Below are 25262 nucleotides of genomic sequence, written 5' to 3' on the forward strand. Positions count from 1 at the left end.
CGTCATCATCACTGATGACGTCACCGGCATCCGCATCGTCATCGTCATCATCACTGATGACGTCACCGGCATCCACATCGTCATCGTCATCATCACTGATGACGTCACCGGCATCCACATCGTCATCGTCATCATCACTGATGACGTCACCGGCATCCACATCGTCATCGTCATCATCACTGATGACGTCACCGACATCCGCATTGCCATCGTCATCATCACTGATGACGTCATCAGTGACGTCACTGATGTCGTCACCGGCATCCGCATCGTCATCGTCATCATCACTGATGACGTCATCAGCGACGTCACTGATGACGTCACCGACATTCGCATCGTCATCGTCATCATCACTGGTGAAGTCATCAGTGAGGTCACTAATGACGTCATCGGTACCCGCATCGTCATCGTCACTGATGACGTCATCAGTGACGTCAGTGATGACATCATCGGCATTGGGGGTCACGTGACCCCCAAGGTAACGTGACCCCCCCTGGTTAGTTTAACCCCCCCCCCAGTGCCCTTCCCTCCTCCTCCTCAAGAGCTGCGCTCTAATTCGGCGTTACAGGGAGTTGTAAGCGGCTTTCATTTTTTTTTTACGTTTTCTACATTGTGGTCGCCAGCTCAGCACGAAATACACCCAATAGAGTAGAAGCAATCTTCAAAATAACTTGCATCAAACCAGGCTAAAAAAGGAAAGATAAATAAATATTTATATACGTTTTTCGTTTACTATATATTATATCCGCGCTTAATTTACTCTATACATGTTATACACAAACTTTCCATTTCGGTATTTATTCGTACGATGGAAGGCACATTCCCAGGGATATGTATATACATATATATATCCATTCGGAATGCGTCCTCCAATGTATGTATGAATATAGAAATGGAAAGTAATTTCCCCGTCTTCCGACATTTCGCGCGACCAGGTGCGCCGAGCTCTGAATGAAAACGTTTTGCGCGCGGATGCACGGAATGCCTTCCGGTCCAAAGTTGTCGATTTCTGCACACCCAACATTTTCTTTCTTTTTTTTTTTTTCTTTTCTGCCGTAATTTTTGATTGTTTTGTGGCTGTTCCCCAAATTCGTTTGGTTCCCTCTCCCCATCCTCCTATCGTGTTTCTTTTTCTTTTTTGTGTGTTATTGTTCGGGCGCCAAAGTTAGTACTCCCTTGTCAATGGTTTCTTCACTCCCTTTCATGATAAAACTGCGGTAAGGAGGGAGATTCAACCACGTGAAAGAATGTATGTAGAATGAGGGAGCTTTCTTTTCTTTTTTTCCTGCATGATTTCTTTTTGCCTTCCTGTTCCGCTCCTAACGTATTAAAAATAACGACCCCGCAATTGGAGTTTATTTTCACGTCCTCATTTTATCGTGCGGCCTTCTCTCCACTCTCACTTTTCTACTCTCCCGGGAATTACCGCCACCGACCGCGCCTCCCCTCCCCGCTCTTTTAGTGGTCGTTTCTATCTTATCGAACCCGGCGTTAGCGCTGCCATCGAAAGCAAAGACTGCGAGCTGAGTGTGCTTTCTTTGCACAGGCAAACTCTGAAGCTTTCTGTCTCTTCTTTTTTTCTTTTCTTTTCTCTCGTTTTCTCTCGAAATTTTTGCGTTCAGCGAGTAGAGTTTTCAATGGCCTTTGGTTCGAGTATTCCATTTGGAGGAAAGTGCTGGCCTATAGGTTCTTCCTTCGAGAAATCATTGGGAGCTGCACTAAAGCTTTCCTCGTTAAATTTTTTGTACGTTTGGCTTTCGTTGAGGGTTAAGTCGGAGATATCGATTTGGTTAGCCTACTCTTCTGTATCTCCATCGGTTACAAATGTTCCGTGTAGCATTGGGGCACATAACCAAATAATTTCAAATGGCTTTTGGACACAACCGATGTCGCCGAGCATAAACTCGTGTGTTGGTATGTGCCGAGCTTTATTGTTCGCTTCTTCCTGTTTCTCATTGACAGATCTATAGTGTTGTGTGAATATTTAGAATTTTCGAAGAGAAGTTTCGAATAATTTGCTATTCAATATTCGCTTCGATGTGAATTCCAATATTTTGGAAGTGTTGATCGCGGCGGTTCAGCTCCGTTGAGTGCGCTTCTCACCGAGCAACTGTGCACTGCGGGAAAGCAATACCCTTGCAGCTTGCGGGACCCCTGGAGTCTGGGCATTGCTTCCCCACTGTGGACGGTTAGTCGCTAAAAAGCACACTCAACAAGGCTTACCCACCTCGATTATGCAAGAATACCTATAGTTAGGCAGCGACGGCATGACCGCCCGCGTTCATTATTAATGCTCGTTTCTTTTTATCTTCTTTTTCTTTTACATATTTGATTTAGAAGAAAGAATATTTGCGTACAGCAAGCAGATTTATAAATCCCCTTGATTATAATCGTGGCGACAGAATCTGTCTTTTACATGTCACAGTTCATGTAGTTATATTAAAATTAATTGACCCTAGAAGTGGACGAGTGGAAGGTTGGGAACAACCTTTGCGAGTTCAGCTGAATTTTCATTTAAGCATGGTATGCTGTAGTGAAAGACTGTAAGAAACCCTTCGATATTCTATTAAAAATTATTCGGCGAAAAACACAATTTGCTTTGAGTTCTCCTCTAATTAAAAATTCACTATTCGCACATGCTATTACATGTTTTTTTGCGTGATGGCACATCTACATATATAATTTATAACTTATTTAGCTAATCACAGATGTGCTTTCATATTCTTACTGGACTAACCTGTTATATCTCCCAGGACACGGATTGCATAAAAAAAGTGTGAACTCTACACAATCGGCCAAACCAGGATGACACTTCATCCAAAGGATCATGCCTGCCTCTAGCTGATTTACAATGCTCTGCGGTTTTTTCTGCGCCTAGTTGCGCCAAAATCTCGAAATTGGTCGAAATTGCGCCACACTGCGCCAAAGTAACTCAAAAACAAAACAAAAAAAAGTTTGCGGCGGTGCTAGATTTAGCGGGAGACGAGAACATCGTTGGCAACATTCAATATTGTCGTAGTAAAGTACACGGCACCGGTACAGAGCGGCGCAAGCAACCGTCGAATTCGAAGATTTCAGCTGTAGTACCCTTCTATACCTTTGATACGTGTTCTTTTCCCAATTTTCCTACTACTTTCCGCTGTCATTTGTGACTGCATGCTAACGGTGCGCAGTCACGCGGTCTCGCTGTCTGGCAGCGGGAGGTACGACGCACAGGCTATCGAGATGAGCAAACCTAAGTATTTCTTTCGTTTTGAGAGTAAACCTCTTCTTAACCCTCTCATGCATAAATTAATATCACTATGTCAGAAAATTTTTATACCGTGTTGTGGCATTCATGTGAACCGCCAATGATGTAAAAAAAGTCTAAAAAAATTCAACCCTATTTACAATAGCAGAACTTACATGCCCTCATTTGAGGACAACGTGCATTCCAGTAGTCAAGTGATTCAATTTCTGGTATTTGTGCAATGGTCATTTTAATAAAAAAAATGAGTATATTCGGGCTAGAGCACATTAATATTGTTTCATTTCCGTTCCACAATGCTAAAGAAGCAGCTCCCAGCTAAAAAAGACGAAAGTGAACATCTCACGAGGCTTGAAACTCTTTAAAGCACTCAGGGCAGAGGGAACATCGCAACGCCCACAGGTGTACCGCGTCTTGCTGCGACAGTTCTTACTGCGACAGCGTTGCGCATTCTTCTGACTCATTTTTCTGAGGTAATGTGCACCACCGTCAAGCCTCTTCTCAAGTGGAACGTCATGCTTGGCCCATTTTTTCACCGGCTGCAGAGGAGAGGACTTCTACCGAGACCTTTTCATTCAGCTAAAGACACTTAAGAGTTAGAAAAAATATGCCATCGTAGCTCAGTTTTTCGTGCGCAAATGCCGGAAAGCCCGCGAAGTGGAATGAGAGCAAAGCAGTGTTCCTGCATGGTGTCCGGTAGAAACGATCTCAAAACTTTCATTGCTAATGCATGAAGTGTGTCTAGAACAATCTGAAAACAATTTTCCTCTCAGTTTTCATACAAAGTTTTGCTAGTAAAAAATAATTATTTTTACGAACTGTTGCATATGGCTTCTCCATGAATGAAGACGAGGTACGATGCCCTCTGTGCGATGGATGGATGGATGGATGGATGGATGGATGAATACGGCTGAGCCCTTTGGATCGGGCGGTAGCTTACGCCACCTAGCCATTTTGTTTTACCATTTAAGCTTAGAATATTTAAATGTGAAATCTATATTCACTCCGCAGTGCAAAGAAAGTGAGGCTATGAAACCCCCTTGCCATCAGTGGATAAGAAAATACCTAGTTTTATTTCGATTTCTGCCACCATTCACTTAATCTTTGCTTGGTAATCTCTACTTCAAATCCACTCTCCCTTCGCTGTCTCTAAAACCCAATGACTTTATTAAATCTATGTTGTCTTCGGTAGGCATAGGGTGAAGCCCTTTACAGTAGAGTATCAAGTGCTCAGCCGTCTCGTCCTCCTCTCCACAAGCAGTGCACACTGTATCAATTTCCTGGTACTTCACTCTGTATGTTCTTGTTCGCAGAACACCCGTTCTTGCCTCAAACAGCAATGAGCTTCCCCTAGAATTGTCATAAAGGCTTTCTTTGGCAATAACTCTTTTGTTTAATCTATAGCTTTCCAGAGCCGTCTTTGTCTGCATTCCCTCTAGCCACCAATCTCTTTCTGTGGCCTTAACTTTCTTCTTAACTGAGACTTGCTCTTCCGTATCTTCGCTATAGCCCAAAAACTTTCCTCTTAATTTCCTAGTGCGCTGTCTCCACTTTGTGTCTACACTCCTCATGTATAAATAGCTGAAAACCTTTCGTGCCCATTGCTCCCCGTCCATTTGCCTCAACCTATCCTCAAATTCTACCTTGCTCACCGCTTCCCTGCTCTCAAATGATGCCCATCCCATGTCTCCTTGTACTCCCTGGTTTGGCGTTTTGCAATGTGCCCCCAAAGCCAGTCTACCTACTCCGCGCTGTTTTATTTCTAGTCTCGCATGCACTTCGGATTTCATGCATAGCACTGCGTTTCCAAAAGTCAAGCCAGGCACCATGACCCCTTTCCAAATCTCTCTCACCACCTCATACCTGTTGTAATTCCAAAGTGCTCTATTTTTCATTACAGCTGCATTTCTGTTGCCCTTACCTATTATATACTTTTCATGGTCTCTGAGATATTCTGCACCATCACATATCCATACTCCTAGATACTTGTATTTACTAGCTCTCTCAACTGTAATATTCTGTATCTTCAGCCTCTCAACTTCATCCTCGTTAAAAATCATGACTGCCGATTTTTCGCTACTGAATTCTAAACCTAATTCCTCTCCTTCCCTACCACAGATGCTCATTAATTCCTGCAACTCTGTCCTGTTGTTAGCCATTAGTACAATATCATCCGCATACATCAATCCCGGTAAGGATTGCTGAATTTTTTGGCCTAGCTTACTGTAAGAAAGGTTGAACCCAAGCCCACTCTTCTCTAGTCTATCCTCCAATCCTCTCAGATACAACATAAACAGCAAAGGCGATAACGGGCACCCCTGCCTAAGGCCTCGTCTTATCTCTATTTTCCCTGTCGCCTTTCCTTCCCATGTTATAATCACCTTGTTATCTTTGTAAATGTTCCTTAATAGTGCTGTTAGTCCTTCATCTAGGTTTAAGTTCTCCATTATGTCCCACAGGTTTCTTTGGTTCACATTGTCATAGGCCCCCTTGATATCCAGAAATGCCAGCCAGAGCTGTCTGTTTTCTTTTTGCGCTATTTCTATACACTGTGTTAGAGAAAATAAATTGTCCTCCAACCTTCTTTGTTTTCGAAACCCGTTCTGTAATTCGCCCAGTATGCCCTCGCAATCTACCCATTCCTCCAGTCTGTTCTTTATAATCTGCATTACCAACCTGCGATACCCGGCAAATGCTGCCATCTGTTGGCCGTCTAGGAAAGCTTTTTCTGTCTTCATTTGAGGACACCATGCAGGAAAGCGAGGCATGAGAACATATTCTGTTGAGAAATACAAACTAAAAACATCTTTCCTCGTGTGTGGACGTGATGCATGTTAGAGTTAAAAGTGCTATTGAGCGCCTCCATTGTGTAATTGTTCATTCGTGTCCGTAATCTCGTCAAAATGGACGGCGCCGTTGCCGTGAGTCGGTTATACACGTGCTGCCAGCGCGTGAGCAATAGCAATCGAATGAATCGGTCACAGACCCGTATTTAGAGTGCATGTGATGCTCATAGTTTTAGAGCGCAGCTCTTAGGCGCCCGTTTCCAGCTTGAGCGGCGTCGCCGTCGCCGTTGGCGTAACCAAGGTCACCCCAAGGTCACGTGACCCCCAGGACACGTGACCCCCCCTCTCAAGGTCACCCCAAGGTCACGTGACCCCCCTAAGGTCACCCCAAGGTCACGTGACCCCCAGTTCATGTGCCCCAAGTCACGTGACCCCCAAGGTCACGTGATCCCTCCCAAGGTCACGTGACCCCCCCGAGATCACGTGGCCCCCCTCCCCGAAGTCACGTGACGCCCCTCTCCCCCCCCCCCCCCCCCCCCGAGGTCACGTGACCCCCTCCCCCCGAGGTCAGGTGACCCCCCGGGGCATATTAAAAAGAGGGGAGGAGGAGGAGAAGGAAGAGGAGGAGGGGTCTACCCTCCCGTCAGTACCCTCCCCTCCTCCTCAAGAGCTGCGCTCCAATTCGGCGTACAGGGAGTTGTAAACGGCTTTCACTTTTTTCTACCAATTCACTATTTACTTTGGGACTCACTTCTGTTGGGAATTTTTTTCTAACTGCACGTGCTTTCTACGAGCGTCCGATCGATGTCTGGTTGTAGCAAACCGTGCCTTCCCTGTTCATGCTTTCGAATCACCGCCTTAAAAAGTTTTTCACTACAATTGCGCTTTGGCACCAGCTTGAGGCACTTGAGGTACCTGGTGCCCACCTAACTTTGCAGCAAGCCTCTGTTTCCTCTTCTCATCTATGCGCATGAAACTCGCGTGTGCCTTTTCCGTTTCTTTTTATTTCTTTTATATTTTATCTCGGTGCGTATCGGCGCTGATGACAACCAGGCTGGACAAAAATAACGATTAAAAAAGAAAAATTGATTTATGTGGTTTATATCAGATTTCTTGAGATTGAAATTGATCTCTGCTCTAACTGTAGACTTTTGTGCTTCAAAGTTGCTCCAAAATGAATAAACTGCTGCTGCTCCAAAACGAGAATTTTGTGCTCGTAAGCGGCTCCAGAATCCAGATTTTTCTGCTGCAAAACTTGCTCAAAACCTGTTTCACCTGTCTCACCCCTGCAACAGCTTACCGTAGAATCCAGTAAGTGCGCCCGCTGCCCTTCCCCGAGAGATTGCCCACCCCGTTTTTCTAGCTAAATATCCGTAACATAAAAATTCGGAAAACATCGGCCGAGTTTCGTCGGACATCACGCGATGTCCGACGGGCATCACGCGATGTCCGACGGGAATCACATATACCGCGCCATCCGCGATACCGGTACGCGTGTGACAAACGAGTTCGTGGCGAGTTCTCGCGTTTCTTGTCCTCGATCTGCTCGCGCGACATCTGTTCCCGCGGCACATAAGTTCGTAGCCGATTTCTGCGTGTTTATCGCACCGTAAAGTGCGAATCTGCTGCATCCGCAGTATCCTTTTCCATGACACAGGAGTTCATAGCGAATTTCCACGTGTTTATCGCGGTGTAAAACGCGAATTCGCCGTGTCCGCAATCTGCTATCAATCAGACTATCATTTCCCATGTTGTGGTTTAAGCGGGTGCCCCTGTGTTTATCAATAATTTTTTTTTTATAAAGTTTTGCTGTTTTAGTTTAAAAGATAGCCCAGCTCATGTTTTTCCAGTGACCAGTTAAAGGGCAACTCCGGTCGAAAACGAAACCAAAATAAATTACAGGCACAAATTATGATTGAAGTCGAAATATTGCTGCGTCCAAGTGAAGCCGCATACTCCACTAAAACCGATTTTAAAGATGCAACCAGCTGCTCTTTAGCGGGCGGCGGGCGGGTTAGTTTTTAGTGAAGGAACACTGGCGAAGCATCTTTGTGACGTCATGTCGCGGCAGTACGACTGATATCAGTGTTGCCATCCCTCTAGCAGATAATTTCGGTTTTGCCGCAGACGCCCGAAACCAAAGTTTGAGCCAGTGGTATTTATAAAACTACACACAGTAATATTAAAAAAAAATTATACCGTGTCATTCAAGGACACTGCTTTAGCTGAAAAGAGTCGTAATTGCAAATTAAAAAATATTGACCGGAGCTGCACTTTATAAAGTGTTTTACGGTGGTTCTTTCATCCAGTCCCATCTTTGTGCACCCTAGGAAGTTGATAAAATTATTGAGCATTTCATTGAAATTCTTCAATCCTTTCTTTACGCTCTCCCAATGCTTGGCGTTCTTCATTATTGCGCACCTTACATCCCGCCTCGTGTCGATCCTCAAAATAAGGCAGGTGTCCCCCACTGTCGGTCATCGTGTTCCTTTCTGTTAGTCTTTCCTACCCATGACATCACCAGATTGGAAACGCCTTCCCACAGTTATTGCCAGCATTTTTGAGAACGCCGAATTTAAAGATACCATTTGTCATTTCGGTGCGTGTTCTGATTAAGTATGTTTTCTTTTTATGTGTTTACCCACCTAATTCCTGCTTTTGTGTACGCTTCAGACTTTCTTGCCCAATCCCCTCTGTTAATGCCTCGGGGCCCCGAGGGAGTACATAAATGAGTGTATAAATAAATAAACCCTCCTTTGTCTTTGCAACAAGCGTGTTTGAACGTGCTCTGTCCCTGTTGTGTGCAGCTGGGTTGCAACGCGTCGAGGTCCCTGGAGCGCTGCGTCCCCTGCTCTCGCAAAAGGAACAAGGTTCGCAACCAGGGGGGCAGTGGAGCCGGGCATGCCGCTCAGGACGAGGACGCCATGAGTGGGAACAGCCTCTCCCCGGGAGCCATGTCCGCCACTGGATCAGGTGGGAGCCTCTTTGCGGTTTCCTCTGGCCGACCCTCGTGAGGCACTGTCCAGAACACGATTCCGCCACGGACGAGGACAATTAAAATAAGCGTATGGCGCCTGTCCCGTCCACTCCTTCTACTTGTCCTCGTCCGTAGCCCCGTTCAAGTTCTTGATACATTCACCCGACTATGGTCTGCTGCAGTATAAGAATAGCAGTACGGAGCTTGGAATCGGGTCTTTGACTCGCGTGTTTACGGAGTCCTTAAAAGTGGTCCCTCAATTTCCGCTTGATGACGTCGTCGTACGAGTGCAAGGCCGTCGCCGGCTGCGGTTCCACCGGTGTCACGACAGCTGCGGTGGATGTGACAGGGGCCTGTTCTGCTGCAGATCACCCTCTAGCTTGACAGTCCAGGGAGGCTTCGGCAGCCGGGAGTTGGGATGCTGCGACGACAGCGACGCTTGCACCTTTTGCGGGGACTTAACCACCAGGAGCGCGACATCCGATAGCTTGACAAGCCGACGTTTGTGACGTCATTTGGTGCTGTCTAAGGACCACTCTTGTTGTATGGGTGGAATAGGACACCAAACGCGCCAGTCTAAGACACGTTCCAGGCACCATAAAGGCAGGTCGAACTCCTCTCAGAAAGCCCTCCTCTCTTTCCATTTTAGCCGAGCTGGCATTTTAGAGGAGGAAATCACAAATTGTGACAAGCCGAGAGCTTTTGTCCTGCTACTTCTAACCTATAGCCCAATAGTTGGTATTAGTGGCACAATCAACGAGTGTTCACTTGACTGAAACACCGTTCTTAGAGGAAAAAAAAAGATGGCTCAATGTTTCCTCATGCAGTTTTATGCATGCAGTTTTACTTGCGAGAGATTCATTTTCTTATGAAAACAAATTGTTCAATTTCCCATCTTGCGGGTCTGTCAGAAATGGTGATTTTTAGCATCTTATGAGCACATGTCCCTATGACAAAACTGTCTCCAGCTTCATTGGGAGAAATGGGTCTCTGATAGTCAATTTGTTTATCACACATAGCATTCCTTTCTGGCTAGAAGGTTGTAGCATCAGAGCACTTCTTGCCACAAGTAATATTTTTTGATCATTGAAGAGAAGATAACTTAAAAAATTCAGCTGTATTCTAGAAAGATTATACTTCTGTTACCGAAAGAAAAAAGGCATGCAGAATTCAAACATGGCACGTTTTACCTCCAGAATTCTGAGAAATAATTTATTGAGTGGCCTGCACACCATACAGCGTGCATTGGGGACAATTCAGTTTTACAGCCACAGAGGAGTGACTAGGTTTGCTTCTTTATGGTGGGCATTATTCATGAAGCAGCTGCGGGCTAGTTTCAGATTCACTGCCAAGCGTTTCACCAAATCTGTCTCTTCTTCTTGAATGTGGTGCACCAAGTATTAAAGGTCATGTAAATTGGGACAAATTTCTCAAATGTACACTGAATGTTACTGAAAACATTAAAGACCTGTATCCAGTCTCACTTTTCTGCAGGTAGGAAAATCCTCTTTGTATCCTTTTCATCCAACCTCTTCCAAGCTACAAGGAAGCAGGACAAAATTTTACATGCTTTCCACCGAGAGGGGAAGATATCCTTCCTTCTGGGAAGAAGATTGAGGGAGGAGGAAGGTAAAAAAAAAAGTGGAAATTACTATCCTAAAATCTCGAGCAAGCACCCACTCAAAAGTTGGAGATAATCTTGTAAAACTGGGGGATGGGGATAGGTAAACAATACGTAAACAATACATAAAGATATCTTTTTTGTATTTTATGAATGTTACAAAAATTGAGGGGTGGGCACTTATTTTTAAATGGGCAGATGCTCGGTATCTTACATTAAGTCTGTATTAGCCTGTAGGGACAATATTCGCTGCTGCTACTGCCCTAAATGTTGCTGTTTCCTACTGAGTAGGTTCGAAGAAACTGAAAACTCATTTTGCTCGCTCACTGCATTTCTCTTTGCAGTTTCATTTTATTCAAGTAGTGAACATTTGTACGTCCACATCTCATTAATAATTTTGTTTTGTAACAAACATGGAGACACGAAGGTGTTTGCAGTGGATTCTTTAAATGACCGAAAGTTTGTACAAGACGTCCTGTGCACACCGGAGTGTCCTGACAAGCGTGCACCCATTATTCTGGGGAGCAGGACGTGTGAAGGTGTCGCTGGGTCAGGGCCGGTCACTGATGGACTGGATCCGGCTGACCCACGCAAACCCGAATCTCTCTGGTGTTGGTGGGAAAGTGCTGGACGTGAACCCCGAAGAGCTGGCCAGGCACAGTCGGAGGGACGACGCGTGGATCTGCCTCAAAGGTGAAGCCTGCCATGACCTTTCTAATATTCAGCCCACAAGCTCCATTTTAACCGTAGTCACCATTTCCTTTAAAGCACAAAATACTTTTTAGCAGAACCACAACCCCGATCTCAAGATTTTGATCGTCAATTCGTCTGCCCATGCATTTCCCGCTAAATTTTGCGGGGAAATTGATGGCCTGACCTCCCAATACCTATAGACCTTTTCATTTTAGTATTCGCCTCACCGGCGGATAGAGGGCGCTGATACACTCGGCGCCATTAGGTTGCTTCAATTTGGTTGGTTTTGGTTTGAATGTGCACGCGGTTATGTTGCTGTTTTACATGGTTTTTGCTTAATTTGGTGATACAATTATTTTTCTTGTAGCACACAATTTATGAAACAGTGACATTGAGCCACTTTGACGACTACAAGGCGTTTTTGAGCCTAAATTGCGGGCTTTTTTACGAACTCCTTTGATGCAGCTAATTATGGTCGGTTGCGAAACGCCCGACTAATGCACAGGGAAGTTTTACCATCGTCTACGGCCGTACCCGATGATACTATAGCTGATGAAGAGACCAACACGGGAATGTAAAATCGACAGCTTGATTAGCAATGTGCTCAATCAGGCAGAACAGATGAACTCGCGAGTTTACTACTCATTGTTTGGTTTCCGTGGGAACCCAACCTTTAGTGAACTTTGCGGACTAAAAAAGTATTGTGTAATGACGTAGATAATTTATATAAACAAGTAGCATCGTCTCAGCCTCTTTTTTTTTAAATTCAGTACTCGAGGATATTTTGACAGGCCAAGTAGGAAATTTCTTAAATTATGAGCCCTTCTAAAGTACTCATAAGCAGCATTTCGCAATATTTGCCCTAGGAAATAAATTATTCTTATGTGAACATTTGCTTACTGAGGATATTATGCAAGTGACGGACCCGTCAAATTAAATCTGGCATTTGTCTTCCATAAAATTGGCCAAATGAAATTAAAGGGTGCAGGAGGAGAAATACCTCGGAAAGTTTGGCTGAATTCTAGTCTGGGCACCAGTTCACGGGCATGTGTGAACAAACATTTATTTGTTTGAACAGATTCGCGTTGTGAATTTCGCCGTCTCCAGCCACCAAAAGTAAACCTCTATCCGCCATCGACAATCCTGGACTCGGGTGATTGTTATGCAGACGGCTTTTTTTTCCTTGCGCCAAATGTTGCGGACCCCAGATACTAACAAAAGTTAAAACGGCGTACGCAAAAAAAAAAAAAGCGTTGTCATTATTGCGCATGCACTGTACCAAAACTGCGTTTGGACTTTGAAATAGAAATGACGTTATTTTTTTGTTCAAGTTGTCTGTGGCAGTTACACGGGAAGTCTCAACCTTTGTGTTAAAATAAATTAAGTAAATTGATCTTGTTATTGAAAGATAATTAATAAATCACCTAAATGACTGTCGAAATGGGAGCGAGCATGGTACAAATTTCTTAAACTTCATAAGTAAACCGACCAACCGAATGTTTACACTGCAAACAAAGATTGAGAACTTCATACACATGTAGGTGTGATATTATGAACAAGCAAATCGCCTGAAGTTGACATGCCCACATTTCGAGCCTCAGATAAAATACAAATTAAACGTTCGTTGTCTATTTCCTCCACCTCACATAATCAACATAAACTGTTTTTGATATATTATGAATAAAAAGGATACTTCCATTAAATACAGATAGCCTTCTTGCGCTGATTATTTTTGACGCCTTCCGATCCTAAATGCTCGATATATATATATACGCGCTTCTTATGTTCCACCACTATTAGTAAACAAACCTCAGTTGTCATAAGGACCTTTGAATCCTCATGATGTCTTAGTCGTCGAGTAGACGTATCGGATTACAGTTGCCGAAGTAAGGCAAGAAAGCGCGGTGAAACGCGGCGAAAAACACAAATACAACGCATCCGCCAAGGCGCGGAGGCGGGAGCGGAAAACAAGTTGAAGCAACCTAATGGCTGCCGCGTCACATGATTCCAAGATGGCAGCGCCCATGCGAGGGAGGATGAAATGGTCTATACACCAATTCAGTCTCCACGCTAAGTTTAGTAGTAAAATTGATGTCACCTGACTTATACTCTAACTTAATCTCTCTGCGAAATTTAGCGGGAAAGTTTACCTTGCGTGACCCGACATCATGTGACCTAGATCAATTCTGTTTCCCCACTAGGTTCAGCGGGGAAATTGATGTCACATGATCTATGCACCTTCAGTTTCCCCTCTAAATTTAGAGAGGAAATTCACGTCACATGACTGAGACACCTTCAGTTTTTCCACTAGTAAATATACCGGGGAAGTTGACGTCACGTGACCTATGCACCAAATCAGTTTCCCCGCTAAATTTAGCGGGAAAACTGACTTGGTGCATAGGTCAGGTGGTGCCAATTTCCCAACTGAATTTGATAAACATATAGGTTCATGTTCACTCCCCCAGACAACTGTTTAACGTCTTTTAAACAAATTTAAACGATTGTTCCTTAAAATCTGTATTTCATGCATCATAGAACCTTAGAGGTAAAGGCTGCTGCCAACTTTTTTCATCTTCACAATGCAATTGCATCATCATTAATCGTGGAGCATCATGCGTCTGTAGCATGGCTGACTTGCCTTTCGGCCATGCCGCGGCTCTCCTGAGCCAAAATAGATATGACGGCGACTGTAACCATTTCTCTCACTTCAGTTGTCTCTTGAACGTAACAGTTATGCGGGGCAGCCCACCGTGACACTTATGGCTACACGCTACAAACGGAACAACTGTCAAATATTTTTGATGCTGTGTAAATAATCACAATTCTCTCATTACTAGGGAAAATTTAACTTTTTGTATGAAGGTTTAGACAGCGGGTAGTTAATTAGACCACCTTGAAATGGTGTCTGGCTTCTCCACCGTACGTAAGCAATTTGCCCAGTACGGTATGACTGTTAGCCTGGAGTCTTTCATGTGTATCACACAGTAGTGGTAACATAAATGTACACTGATTTGATACTAATTCAGAACTTGTTTTACTTTGGATGTGACATAATAAAAAGCAAAAAATGACTGTTTATAGAAGCCCATTTTGCATGGGCACTATTTCTGCATCTAAGCCATGCGAAGAGCACCTCTCAGCACTAAAGGCATCCCTGGTTTGTCCAGCAATTCATTCTTTGCCTGCCACTCTGAAAAGCTGCAAGCGTTAGGTCACAGGTTCTCATTTTTAATTTTATCTTAAATTTCTCTGCCACCCCAAAACATCATTTTCTTCTTTGTACAGAGCAAATATATGGTTCTAAGACACCACCCAATTAATTTTTGGTATCAGGGTCTTTTATTTACTTAGAAAACCATGCAAAGTCAAAACTGAAACCAGATAGGCTGGCAAGTGTGCTTTGAATGCTTTTGCATCTAAATATCCTTACTCCTCGAAAGCTGAGAAGCTTCAAGCACATCCTGTGCTTGCTGTACATGCCATGCCAACCGGGCAAAGAAGTTAGGAGACATGTAGCACCATCTTAAGCGCAATTTTTGCACCTCTGAGACAGTCCGCGACTGTAATCGTTGGACCCATTCTCGAGATCGAACGTTTTAGTGCCGTGCTTGAGTGTGACACAGCGCTCATGCCCAATCTTTCTGTGGCGTGGCCTGCCCAATTAAAATTGTCCTTTTTGGCCACCAGCCGCGGTGACTGGCAGCCGACTGAGATTCCTCCCCGTTCACTGTCCTGGAGCAGTGAGATATATTTTGAGGATATGATTTGCCACCATAAGGGAATGTTTTTAAAATGGCTAATCAGTTCTGTTTGAGTTATGGGAGGTTACGGCACTCTTAGTTTGGCTCAGCCAGAATAAAGCTAATCAGGGTTCCTGTTTCTTCAGGGAGGGTGTACAATGTGACACCGTACATGGAGTTCCATCCTGGTGGAGAGGAAGAGCTGATGAGGGGCGTTGGAAAGGATGCCACTGACCTCTTCATACAGGTACGGCAGTCGAGACAGGTTCTGGGGGTTCGGCCAACTTTATTTAAACCTCTCGCCCCTGCTTCCTATTTGGGCCCGGCAGAGATGACGAGGGAGGTATTCTGGGTATGTGTACTAACTTGCTTCCTGCTATTGTGTTCAAGCAGCTGCTTTCTTCAAAATATCCAAGAAGTCTTTATTTAGGTTCTTGCATTCAGTTGTTGAATTTCTAGGAGCATTTTAGTTGACATCGTCTTCCTGAAATAGGTGCTCTCATTGTATGTTGCGTAGCCTGCTGTTAGAAATATAATTTTAGGCTCTCAAATTCACAAGTGACAATTGTTTTCTTGCACTAATGTTTATATATAGTACATTTAGCCATTAATAGCTCAAGTACATTTCATTGCCAAGTGTATAGTAGTTTTTCTAAAGACATTTGCTGCCGTCAATGGGAAGCATCTTTGATGTTTTCCAAAATATGTTTAACACTCAATTGCGCCTTTGTCTTTGCTCCCACGTTGCTACCTGCTAGCAAACTGTGATTAGACACACGGAGGCTGCCTCGCTGAAAAGGACACGATGGGACTTTTCTCAGCACGCTCTACAACTTTTGCATTGGAGGGTTTGCTCAGAAGTTAATATTTAAAAAGTTAGCTAATTAATTTGCAGTAATTAGTCCAACACATAGTAAAAACTATCTTGACTTCCTCAATAGGACCGTGAACAATGCTGCATTGGTCTTGACACCACCTAGCCAAAACACCCTGTGCTCCTTAGCAGCTACTTTGCATACATTAAGCTATTGTCTGCTCTTAAGGGGGACACTGGCTAGAGATTTAACTTCTGAGCTACTCAGGTGATCGGAATGAAATTGGCAGGAGAGATTTAACGTCAGATGTAAATGAACTGTGCAAACTTTCAGCTCTTTAGGACAACTTTACATACCTGCATAAGAAGATATGTCAATCTTCGTTAAGAAATCTATGATATGCAAATGAAGTTAGTAAGCACCATTTTGACTACCAGAATATAAAGTGGGAGATGTGGAACTTTGGGTTTTCTAGGTTTTATAACTCAATGTAAATATTTAAGGAAGAGTGATTACCTCAAAATATGATATGCGTATCTGTCCTATGTCAATTTCTGAAAACATAGTTTTGCTTTCAATGATGACTTCAAATTAAAACAAAATAAAGTAGATAGCCCGATTCTACAGTAAATTTCAGTTCAGGAACATCTTGACTGTGGTATCAGAATGCTTTTACCTTCGAACAAAAGATTCCTTCGTATGAAAATTGCAGCAAAAAGTGGAACTGAGAAAAATTCATTGAAACATTGAACTCCTTCACTCCGTTACTGCCTCACAATGGGTTGAAAATCTTTTATAACGACGTAACTATTTGGCATATGGTTATTAAACTTAGTGTCAGGGTGTATAATTAGTTTCTAAAACCAAAAACCTCAAAATTGAAAAAAAAAAAAAAAAAAAAAGAGTATTTTGTTGCTTTGATTATAATTGTTTGCTAATCTCAGTCGTTCTTCTGTGTAAACTCTCTTTTCACAGGTGCACAAGTGGGTGAATTTCGAGTCCATGTTGGAAAAGTGTCTTGTTGGGAGGCTTGTGGGTCCGCCTGCCAATTCCATACGGAAATGTGTGTCCCTACTTTTCTTCTCGTTTCTAGCCTTCATTCTGCTGCCTATGTATTCTGTATATCACTCATTTGTGCACATAGTTCTTGATTCAATACTTTCTTGGTGTAGACTCAAGATTGGTAAGCATTAGCTGCTACTGTTAATTTTTTGTAGGGGGTTCATACTCAGACTTTATTACAGACATGGGATTGTCGCATATGTTTTTTTTATTGGCATCAATAACATATGGCAATTGGCGATGTGAAAAAGATACCAATCTGAGTTTTTATCTCATCCTCAGCTAGCTTTGTGGTGCCGAGGATACCATTTTTCAAGAGACTACAACGAAGCGACACTGGTGTTTCTGAAGGTATGGTTTGCTTTCGGTCCAGAACATGTGCTATTCTAATTTTATTTACACCTGTGCCTGATTGGTTGTGTTTGTTTTGAACTGAAGGGCACAAAAAAGAGTCACTGTTTTTTGGATGGTATTTGGTTGGGAGCAGGCGAAATTGAAGACACTTCTTATTGATGAAATATTGAAGGATTTATTCATCTGTGGTTCTTGGGGATCTGGCTATGGCAGCACCTACTGGCGTTTTACAGGTTCGGACCTCTTACTAAAAATGTCATTGACTTCCTCTTCTTTTGGATGACAACGTGTTCTACATGTTATATAGGGTTTTTAAAATATCCCCAAAAGATTATTGTGTGTTGTCATTCGTCGGAACTTACGAAAAGTGAATGACGAGGCAGAATTGTATGGATTCAGAAACGTGGACTGTGCGGGAGCGTGGAGCATGACATCCAGAAACTCATCTTTGAACCCTCTTATCACTCAGCTCGTCTTGATCACATTTATGGGGTTGGCATATTGATCGTTAACAGTCGCACATTCAATATCTCATTTGCTACCACCATCTTTCTTCAATTGCTGTAGTTAGCGATGCTGTTTTTTGTAAACAAACTCTTACTAACAGCACCCTTATTTGATTTAATTGCCATTTTTTCTCAGGTGTTCACTCTCCTCTCTAATAAAATAAATAAATGACATTCACATTATCAAAATCCTAGATTTTATTTCTGATGGTATAAAAGAGATAGAAAAACTTTGAAAATTTAATGGAAGGAAAATTACACAGGAAGGGGCTTGCCTCGAACTTCCTTCTCTTGCATCTTCTTCTTTTGACTTTCATAAAAACCCTTTCTCTTGTATTTTTATGACATTATTCACTTCCACCAGCTCGCCCGCATTCTTACTGCATTTTTAATTGTGGGCATTATTGTTGCCTTATTATTTGCTGATTTCCTATATATCACATTGATTGGCTTTCCATTGGTGCTGAGGAAAGTATATGCATGAAATTTGTTTATTATAAGAGGCTTACTTTTGAAAATGATACTACACGAAAACAGGTTGCAGTTAGGGACAGTGACATGCATATACTGCAAACTCTTTTTTGTCTGGCTGCATGTTGGCCAACATGCTCCAAATATTCTGTGTGTGTGCAGTTCATTGCAGTTTTTTATTTATTATTTTCTTTTAGATAATCCGGATTTAAGTGAAGAGATGTCATCAAGGCCTTCTATGAGGTGAGTATGGGCTCAAAAAGTTATAATTCACCCTGACATCTTGCTTTCTTAAAACAAGACAAGGTGTCATACCCAAAACTATGTCTTAGGAGTTTTTTTTTTTCTTCTTTTAAGGAGGGAGGGGGGAAGGGAAGGGGAGAGTCTAGAAAAAAATTGTTTTTTAACCTCACATTTGTTGAATCGAGATTTTATTAATTTGATCCAGGACAAACTTCCTAATATTTGTATTTACAGAGGCAACACAATCTTTAGCCAATTCTAATTCAGAAAAGAAGTTTTGGAAACTTTCAGATTGCTACATAACTAAAGCATTATTCAAGTGAAAAGCCTGTACTTAAATATCTCAACAGCTTGTGTTGAGATACATCGGCATTACCAAGTATGTCTAGCACTGCTTTTTTTTTTTTTGCTGCCAACCCTAGACATGCTTTCTTCATTTTTTCAAGCTTTTACTGCACATTGAGAAGTGTCTTTCAAAGTCTCAGTTATTTACGAGGGCCAATTGAAAAATAATGAGTGACTTTTTTATTCACAATTTGGTGAATAAAAGTTCTGATTATCTATTTCTTTTCAATGTGGCATTCTTCACATTCTATATATTAGCTAAAATGTTTCAAAAACAGTTCAAACAAATGTAGAAAAATGTCTGGTGACATCACTTTCAGTGCAGCAGACGCGGCTTTGCTCACTTCGTCATATAAAGTGTAGGGATTCGCCGTTTCCCACGTGGTCCGTCAACAACTCGAGTCCAGCCTGGTTCTTTCACGGGAGCGGGATTCCGCTCCCCGTTTATTGGTACAATAAAACACAACGCTACAAAACACTCAATCTAAACTACAAATACAAGCGACATTACACAAATATTTACAAACTCACGTTAAGCCGAAAGCTAAACACAAAGAAGGCCCCCAGGCCTCGTGTCCCACGATATCCTAGATCCGGTCGCCACCCATCTGCCTGCGTCTCGGTTTCATCCGAAGTTCTAAGAGGCCTCTCGCCCCCTGACCCACCGAGTACATATCAATTGATGGGCGAGGAGGTTTCTCCTCGCTTGCCACGGGGCGCCTGCAGCGCCATCCAGTGGCTAGGAGAGAAAGCGGCACGTAGGGGGCCGAATCCGAGATCCCGATCGACCCCGCGGCGACACGATCATGTGATTGTGTTTGAGGCGAGGCAGCTACATAGCTGCCTGGCGGCCAAGATTGGCAGAATGGTTTGATGGACGCCCTCGTGAATGTACAGAGCGCCATACTCCCCTCTCCTAAAAATCGAAGTACGCCGGAATTCAGACATACGGCTAGGCTGCTGGGAACACCGTCGCTTTGTTTGGCCTGGAGACCCCCCCACATGCACGCACACACCACTGGTCCCATGGGTCGTCCTCACTGAGGTCCATCAGTTCGCCCGAGACCTGGGGTGCGCGGCCACCGCATACCTCACTGTAAACTGTGTTGACTTCGGCTTGGCGGCAGCCTCCGGGGCAACTGGGTCCTTGAGCAGTGTGCCTGGCCGCCATGAGACTGGCCCCCCTCCCCCCCATGGAGTGGTGCACCGGAGAGGGACTGTGGTTGTGACTCAGCTGCGACACGACCCTGTGATCGTTTCTGAGACGAAGCAGCTACATAGCTGCCTCGCAGCCAAGATTGGCAGAATGGTTTGATGGACGCCCTCGTGAATGCACGGAGCGCCATAAACGAAAACTTATTTCTGCGCTGTTTTTGTTATTGTTTTTTTTTCTGAGTGTTGCAGATGCCGAGCGCTCGTGTGGAGATAAGTTAGGGCTGTATGAAGTGTTTCACGGTGCAATTACCACCCTGTTAAGGCAAAATTCAATCGTGCACCTGTGCCATACTCTCAAAAGCACGTCTCGTCATCTGCTGTAATGACACGTATACTAAGCGGTCTACGCTTGCTGCAACAGAATGCTAAAGTCTATATCTATAACGGTTCAACTCTAGTTTCAGACAAATGGATGTTCAGTGCAATCTACTTATACCGATAATGAGAAAACCCAAAAATTCAACTGTTATAACCAATTATCGTTGTATCTGGACTAGAAACTGAGCGTTTTTAGTCTAGAAACTGGTCATTATAACCATTATGTCATTATGAGTGGATTGAACTGAATTACCTTAACAGACTTCCGCACAACACTGCCCATCTACCTCAATGCAGAGAACAGGAACAGTTTCATTACCTCTCAATCAGCCCTCATACTTGAGACAACCTATAATACTACAGTATCAAGTAGAACAAACTTAGTAAAGTCTCGGGTCCATCTTACCTCCCATACTATGTATAGCCCACCAGTCTAGGAGCCAGAACTGGGTCGTTCTTTGGCTCGTTTGAAAAGAATTTTGTCATTGTTCTCATTGATATATTCTAAAATACTGAGCATCCGCGCATTCCACGATAAGCATATACCCACCTTCCCAATTTTGTAACATTTGGAGAACAGAGAATTGACATATTTTTACTTATTGTTAACCTAAGGGGTGCCAATCCCCCAGTTTTACATGATTCTTTTAAAATTTTGATTGGGCACTCGCTCGGGATATTAGGGTATGTAGTAGGTTCATTGACTTGTATCATAACATTGAGGTTTTGTATTAGTTTAATGTTTGCAAAATTCAAAGGCTGTGTTTTGGAGTTTAGTTTTTGCCCACAATTCAGATTTTATCAAAGTTTATTTGGTTAAATTATAAAATCTTCTGCATTCAAAATTTAATTTTGCTGCATTCCTAATTTTCCGAAATTCAAAATAAAAATGGACAGTATCTGGACATGAACTTACGCTAACTCGTAAGAACTTGCCTGTATGAAGAGATATTTGTTCAGCTAAATTTGCCGTTGGTGACCTTGTCATTGGCAATACTAACTGTCCCACCACAAAACTTGCCATAGTGTCTTATATCTAAAAGCGTGACTACTTCAATAAACATCTTTATTTTAACATCACCAAACTCCTATTTGTAATCGCTGAAAAGCTGTTTTTTTCCCCATTTTATTTCACCACTCCCCCCTGTGGCTGCACACAGTGGACTAATGAAGGGAGGAAAAGTTTACAACCAGTGCTACCTTTTCAAACAACAAAAACTCTAATAAAATGGATTTGAACATTGACTTGAAGAAAATGTTTTTTAGTTTTAAAAATGATCGCAGAAGTTTCTTGGTTGGCAGTGAAATTGCATTATCATCTGGATAGTGTATTGCATCAAGAACATAATCGCTATGTATAGCAAGTATGAAAAAAATTTAATAATTTTACTTGAATTTATTGTATGATGTTCACGTGTCCAAGATATGCATTACTATATTCTAGTTTTTGGGTTTGTTTTTAGTTGTAACACGACTAAAATTTACTGACAATTACTTATGGTATATTTTTTAAATTAAAGTGTGGCTTTTACTTTCTCTTTTTGCTTTGATTTATCTCGTAGAATTGTCATGTAATGTTTTGTGAATTATTATAACTATACTGAGCTACTGAACTTCAGAAGGCAAAAGCTTTGTCAAGTACCACGCCTTTATCTCTGCCCCCTACACGGCGAACCTGCAAAACAAATAAAGAAAAAATAATATATTAAAGCTTCACCTGCACCGCCCACTCCCATAAATTCTAGGGGTTCATAACTTTCACTGTAAAAAAAAAACACAACTCCTCGTCTAGCCTGAAGTACAATGACCAATAGACCCTTTTACAAATTCAGCGCCATCTACCGGAACGGTTGCGAAGCTTCGCAGGTGGGCGTGGTGCGGCGTGCGTCCGCCATAAGCATGTATGGTCGCATCGGCGCTTGCTCAACTTGCGCTACACCACCGACACCACTTAGGCCCCAGAAGGTGTTGCGCGGCTGATACTTCGCCACACGCTGCTTCTGCGATGCCTTTTCATTGCTGTGTGCCGCTGTGTAAGCAAAAAGGACTCAAGGATTCCTCTGGCTCGCGGTTGGGCGGTGCGCTTGCGGTTGGGCGGTGCGCTCGCGGTTGGGCGGTGCACGCACGCGACCGCTGCGACGATCAAAATGGAAGAGATCCCGACAGATTAGTAGCATGGAATGATATAAGCCGTCTCGTGCTCCTTCTCAAGCGCTAGCGTGACGGAAGGGAGCATGCATCTGCACCCTTTTCTTTTTGTAAACAGAAGCGTTGTTGCTGGGCTTGGGGTATTGAGATAACGTTAACATTCGGGCATTTCGTGTGACCTCTTGCGAATTTGTATACTTTTTTCTTTAGAGGTATCTTTGTTCGCCATCCCATCCGACCCCGCTCTCCGAAAAAAATGGATTGTTGCGATAAAACGTGACGAAGGCAAGCACTTCTCCATTACGAAGTACACTAAGATTTGCTCAGGACACTTTCGAGAGGGTGACTACATTCTGAACGTCGCTAGTAAACGTTGCTACCTCAGACAGGAAGCAGTGCCGAGCATCTTCGCTTTCAACGTCGCGAAAAGGCCGCCCAGAAAGAAACCACGAGTACGACAGGCGCCGCCATCAATGCCGAAGTTTTCCGCCGCTGATGCTGGAGTGACGAATGACGCAATCGCCGATCCGAGCAGTCAAGACGCGGTGAGCGAACTTGCTAGTGAAGGGGCAAGCTACGCATTCGCCGATCTGACCGGCGGACACGCGGCACTTGGGGCGTCAAGCCAGAAGAATGCAAGCGGCGAAATCGTCACTGTCAACGCTATGGAAGACTTCACCGCTGACTTCATGTGCCATGCAGTCGCAACTGAAGACAGCGTAGTGAACAATTGTAACATCGACGACTGCGTTAATGCTGCCACAGGCGCAGTCCTCGACCGGGCTGAAAGTCTGAAATAGGCGACAGACGTGTGGTCCACGAGACTGTTAGACTGCCAGCAGCAGCAGTGCTCGTACTCGCGATGCCGTACATGCTCATGGCAACGTTGGTGGCGTCTCCCTCGTACAATGTGGCCAGCCGCACTTTTGAGCACCGTCAAGGTGGCAATGATGATAGCTATTGAAGTGGCCAGACTGAATTTCGGAAAGGGTCTATTGTCCCAAAGGAACCTTGACGAGATAAATGATTAAATCCCTTTTCGTCAATAGTCTAAGATTTGAAAGGAAACTGGAGTGGCCTCTCCTCGAGAAAACTGACTCTGTTCTCTGACAAAATTAACTTGTAGAATACCATGTTATATACTTTCCTTTCCTTTGACATTGCAATTTTGAAATTCAGAGTGTATCAAATAAGTCCGAACCGACGAATATTTTACCGGCGAGTGTTTTCCGGAGTTCTCTGGATTTATCGGGAAACACGGAACCCTAGATATGCTGTAATGGTCCTCAACCCTGCGTTCACATATTTTATTGCAGCTACGAGTGGTCGCAGGACGACTCTACGGTCACGATAGTGGTACAGTGCAAGGGTGACTATGCAATTGAGGACGACAAGGTGGGCACGGACTTGTCCGGCAAGAAGCTGAGGATACGGGTACGGGTCTCCAAGTTCCTCTATCTAGTACATATCGGTGAGTTCCTCCCTCCCACTCTCTGCCCGTGCATGGTGTAGGAATCATCCTTTCTTGTGTTCATGCGCTGTTAAATACCACCAGAGCTTGTTGTGCATATCAAATCCATTGAAGGGGAGGCATTTCAAGGGCCCGAAAGCATTGGCCTGTCAGTATACATGTGGTTATGTGACTTCAGCACCAAAAGGAGCAGATTGTTAGAAAGGAAACCAGCTGTAGTTATGAAAATTTGGAAGGATTGAATGTAGTAAACTGTATTTGTGTAATTGACCTTTGTAAGATCCTGAAGTGATGGATGTCTTGTAGTATGGCAATACAAGTATTTCCATAGGCTGTGTGTCATACTGATGGCTGCACAAACATTTTCTCTCACCAAGACTGTGCATTGTGTTGTTTAGTACTGTGCAAAACTGTGCAGTCTTGTTGACATACTACAATACTTTATCTCGGAAATAGCTTGTTCCTGTGGCTGGCACTTTAGCTAAGGTTGGCGAAGTCACAAGGTTTGAAAACTTTTTAGAATATGTAGCTTTTTTGGCTGGCCAGCTGACTAAAGCATCTTAGAAATGAAAAAGCAAGTATTGCAAATGCTTAGTTAACTGTAAATTACATGTCAGTTTTTTTTTTTTAATTATTAAAGTTATTGTTTTATACATACTGATGTGCTGTTCTTTTGTTTTTCTTTATTCAGAATTGCAAGAATCGGTATACTGCAACTATAATGGCAAGTACTACTACAATCCTCCACATAACTTCATCAAAAAGCAACTCTAAGGTAGTTGCTTTTAATACAAGAAGCAATATCATTCCCAAAAATTAGAAATACTAGGTCCAAGGTTACTGCCTTGGGGAACACCAGAACTAGACACGAAAGGAACAGAAAGGTGACCGGTCACTTGTGCAAAGTTCGCTCATTGGGATAAATAACTATTAAAGAGACGGCAGTACATAGCAGATAGACCGTAGTAATAAAGTTTACTCAGAAGTGGTTTATGATTAACCTTATTAAATGCTTTGGTCGTATTGAAGTACACTGCATCTGCTTCTTCTCAGCTATGCACAAATGGTACAACATGACTCAAGAAGGAACATAGGTTTGTTTCCGATGAGCGGCCTTTCATAAAACCATTGTTGCTCACAAATAATTTTGCGAGAAAAATATCCGTACAGGTGGGTGTGTGAGAAGATTTCAAAAACCTTGGATAGGCTGTTTCGAACCATGGTCGAAAGCGCTAAAAAGACAAAGAGAA

General features: G+C 43.2%; 1 protein-coding gene across 1 annotated transcript in view; it reads left to right on the forward strand.

Moving 5' to 3' along the window:
• LOC121836820 (cytochrome b5 reductase 4-like) overlaps positions 1–25262 on the forward strand; it is an 82913-nt gene that overhangs the window by 29903 nt on the left and 27748 nt on the right. The window contains exons 2-9 of the mRNA XM_042292049.1: positions 8841–9006; positions 11160–11324; positions 15211–15311; positions 16855–16942; positions 17224–17292; positions 18470–18515; positions 23858–24012; positions 24704–24736. Of these exons, the coding sequence (XP_042147983.1) occupies positions 8958–9006; positions 11160–11324; positions 15211–15311; positions 16855–16942; positions 17224–17292; positions 18470–18515; positions 23858–24012; positions 24704–24736 (706 nt within the window). The 5' untranslated portion in view covers positions 8841–8957. The remainder of the gene's footprint in view (positions 1–8840; positions 9007–11159; positions 11325–15210; positions 15312–16854; positions 16943–17223; positions 17293–18469; positions 18516–23857; positions 24013–24703; positions 24737–25262) is intronic.

Source organism: Ixodes scapularis, unplaced genomic scaffold (genome assembly GCF_016920785.2).
Source record: "Ixodes scapularis isolate PalLabHiFi unplaced genomic scaffold, ASM1692078v2 PGA_scaffold2__306_contigs__length_199485367, whole genome shotgun sequence".
Taxonomy (NCBI): Eukaryota; Metazoa; Arthropoda; class Arachnida; order Ixodida; family Ixodidae; genus Ixodes; species Ixodes scapularis.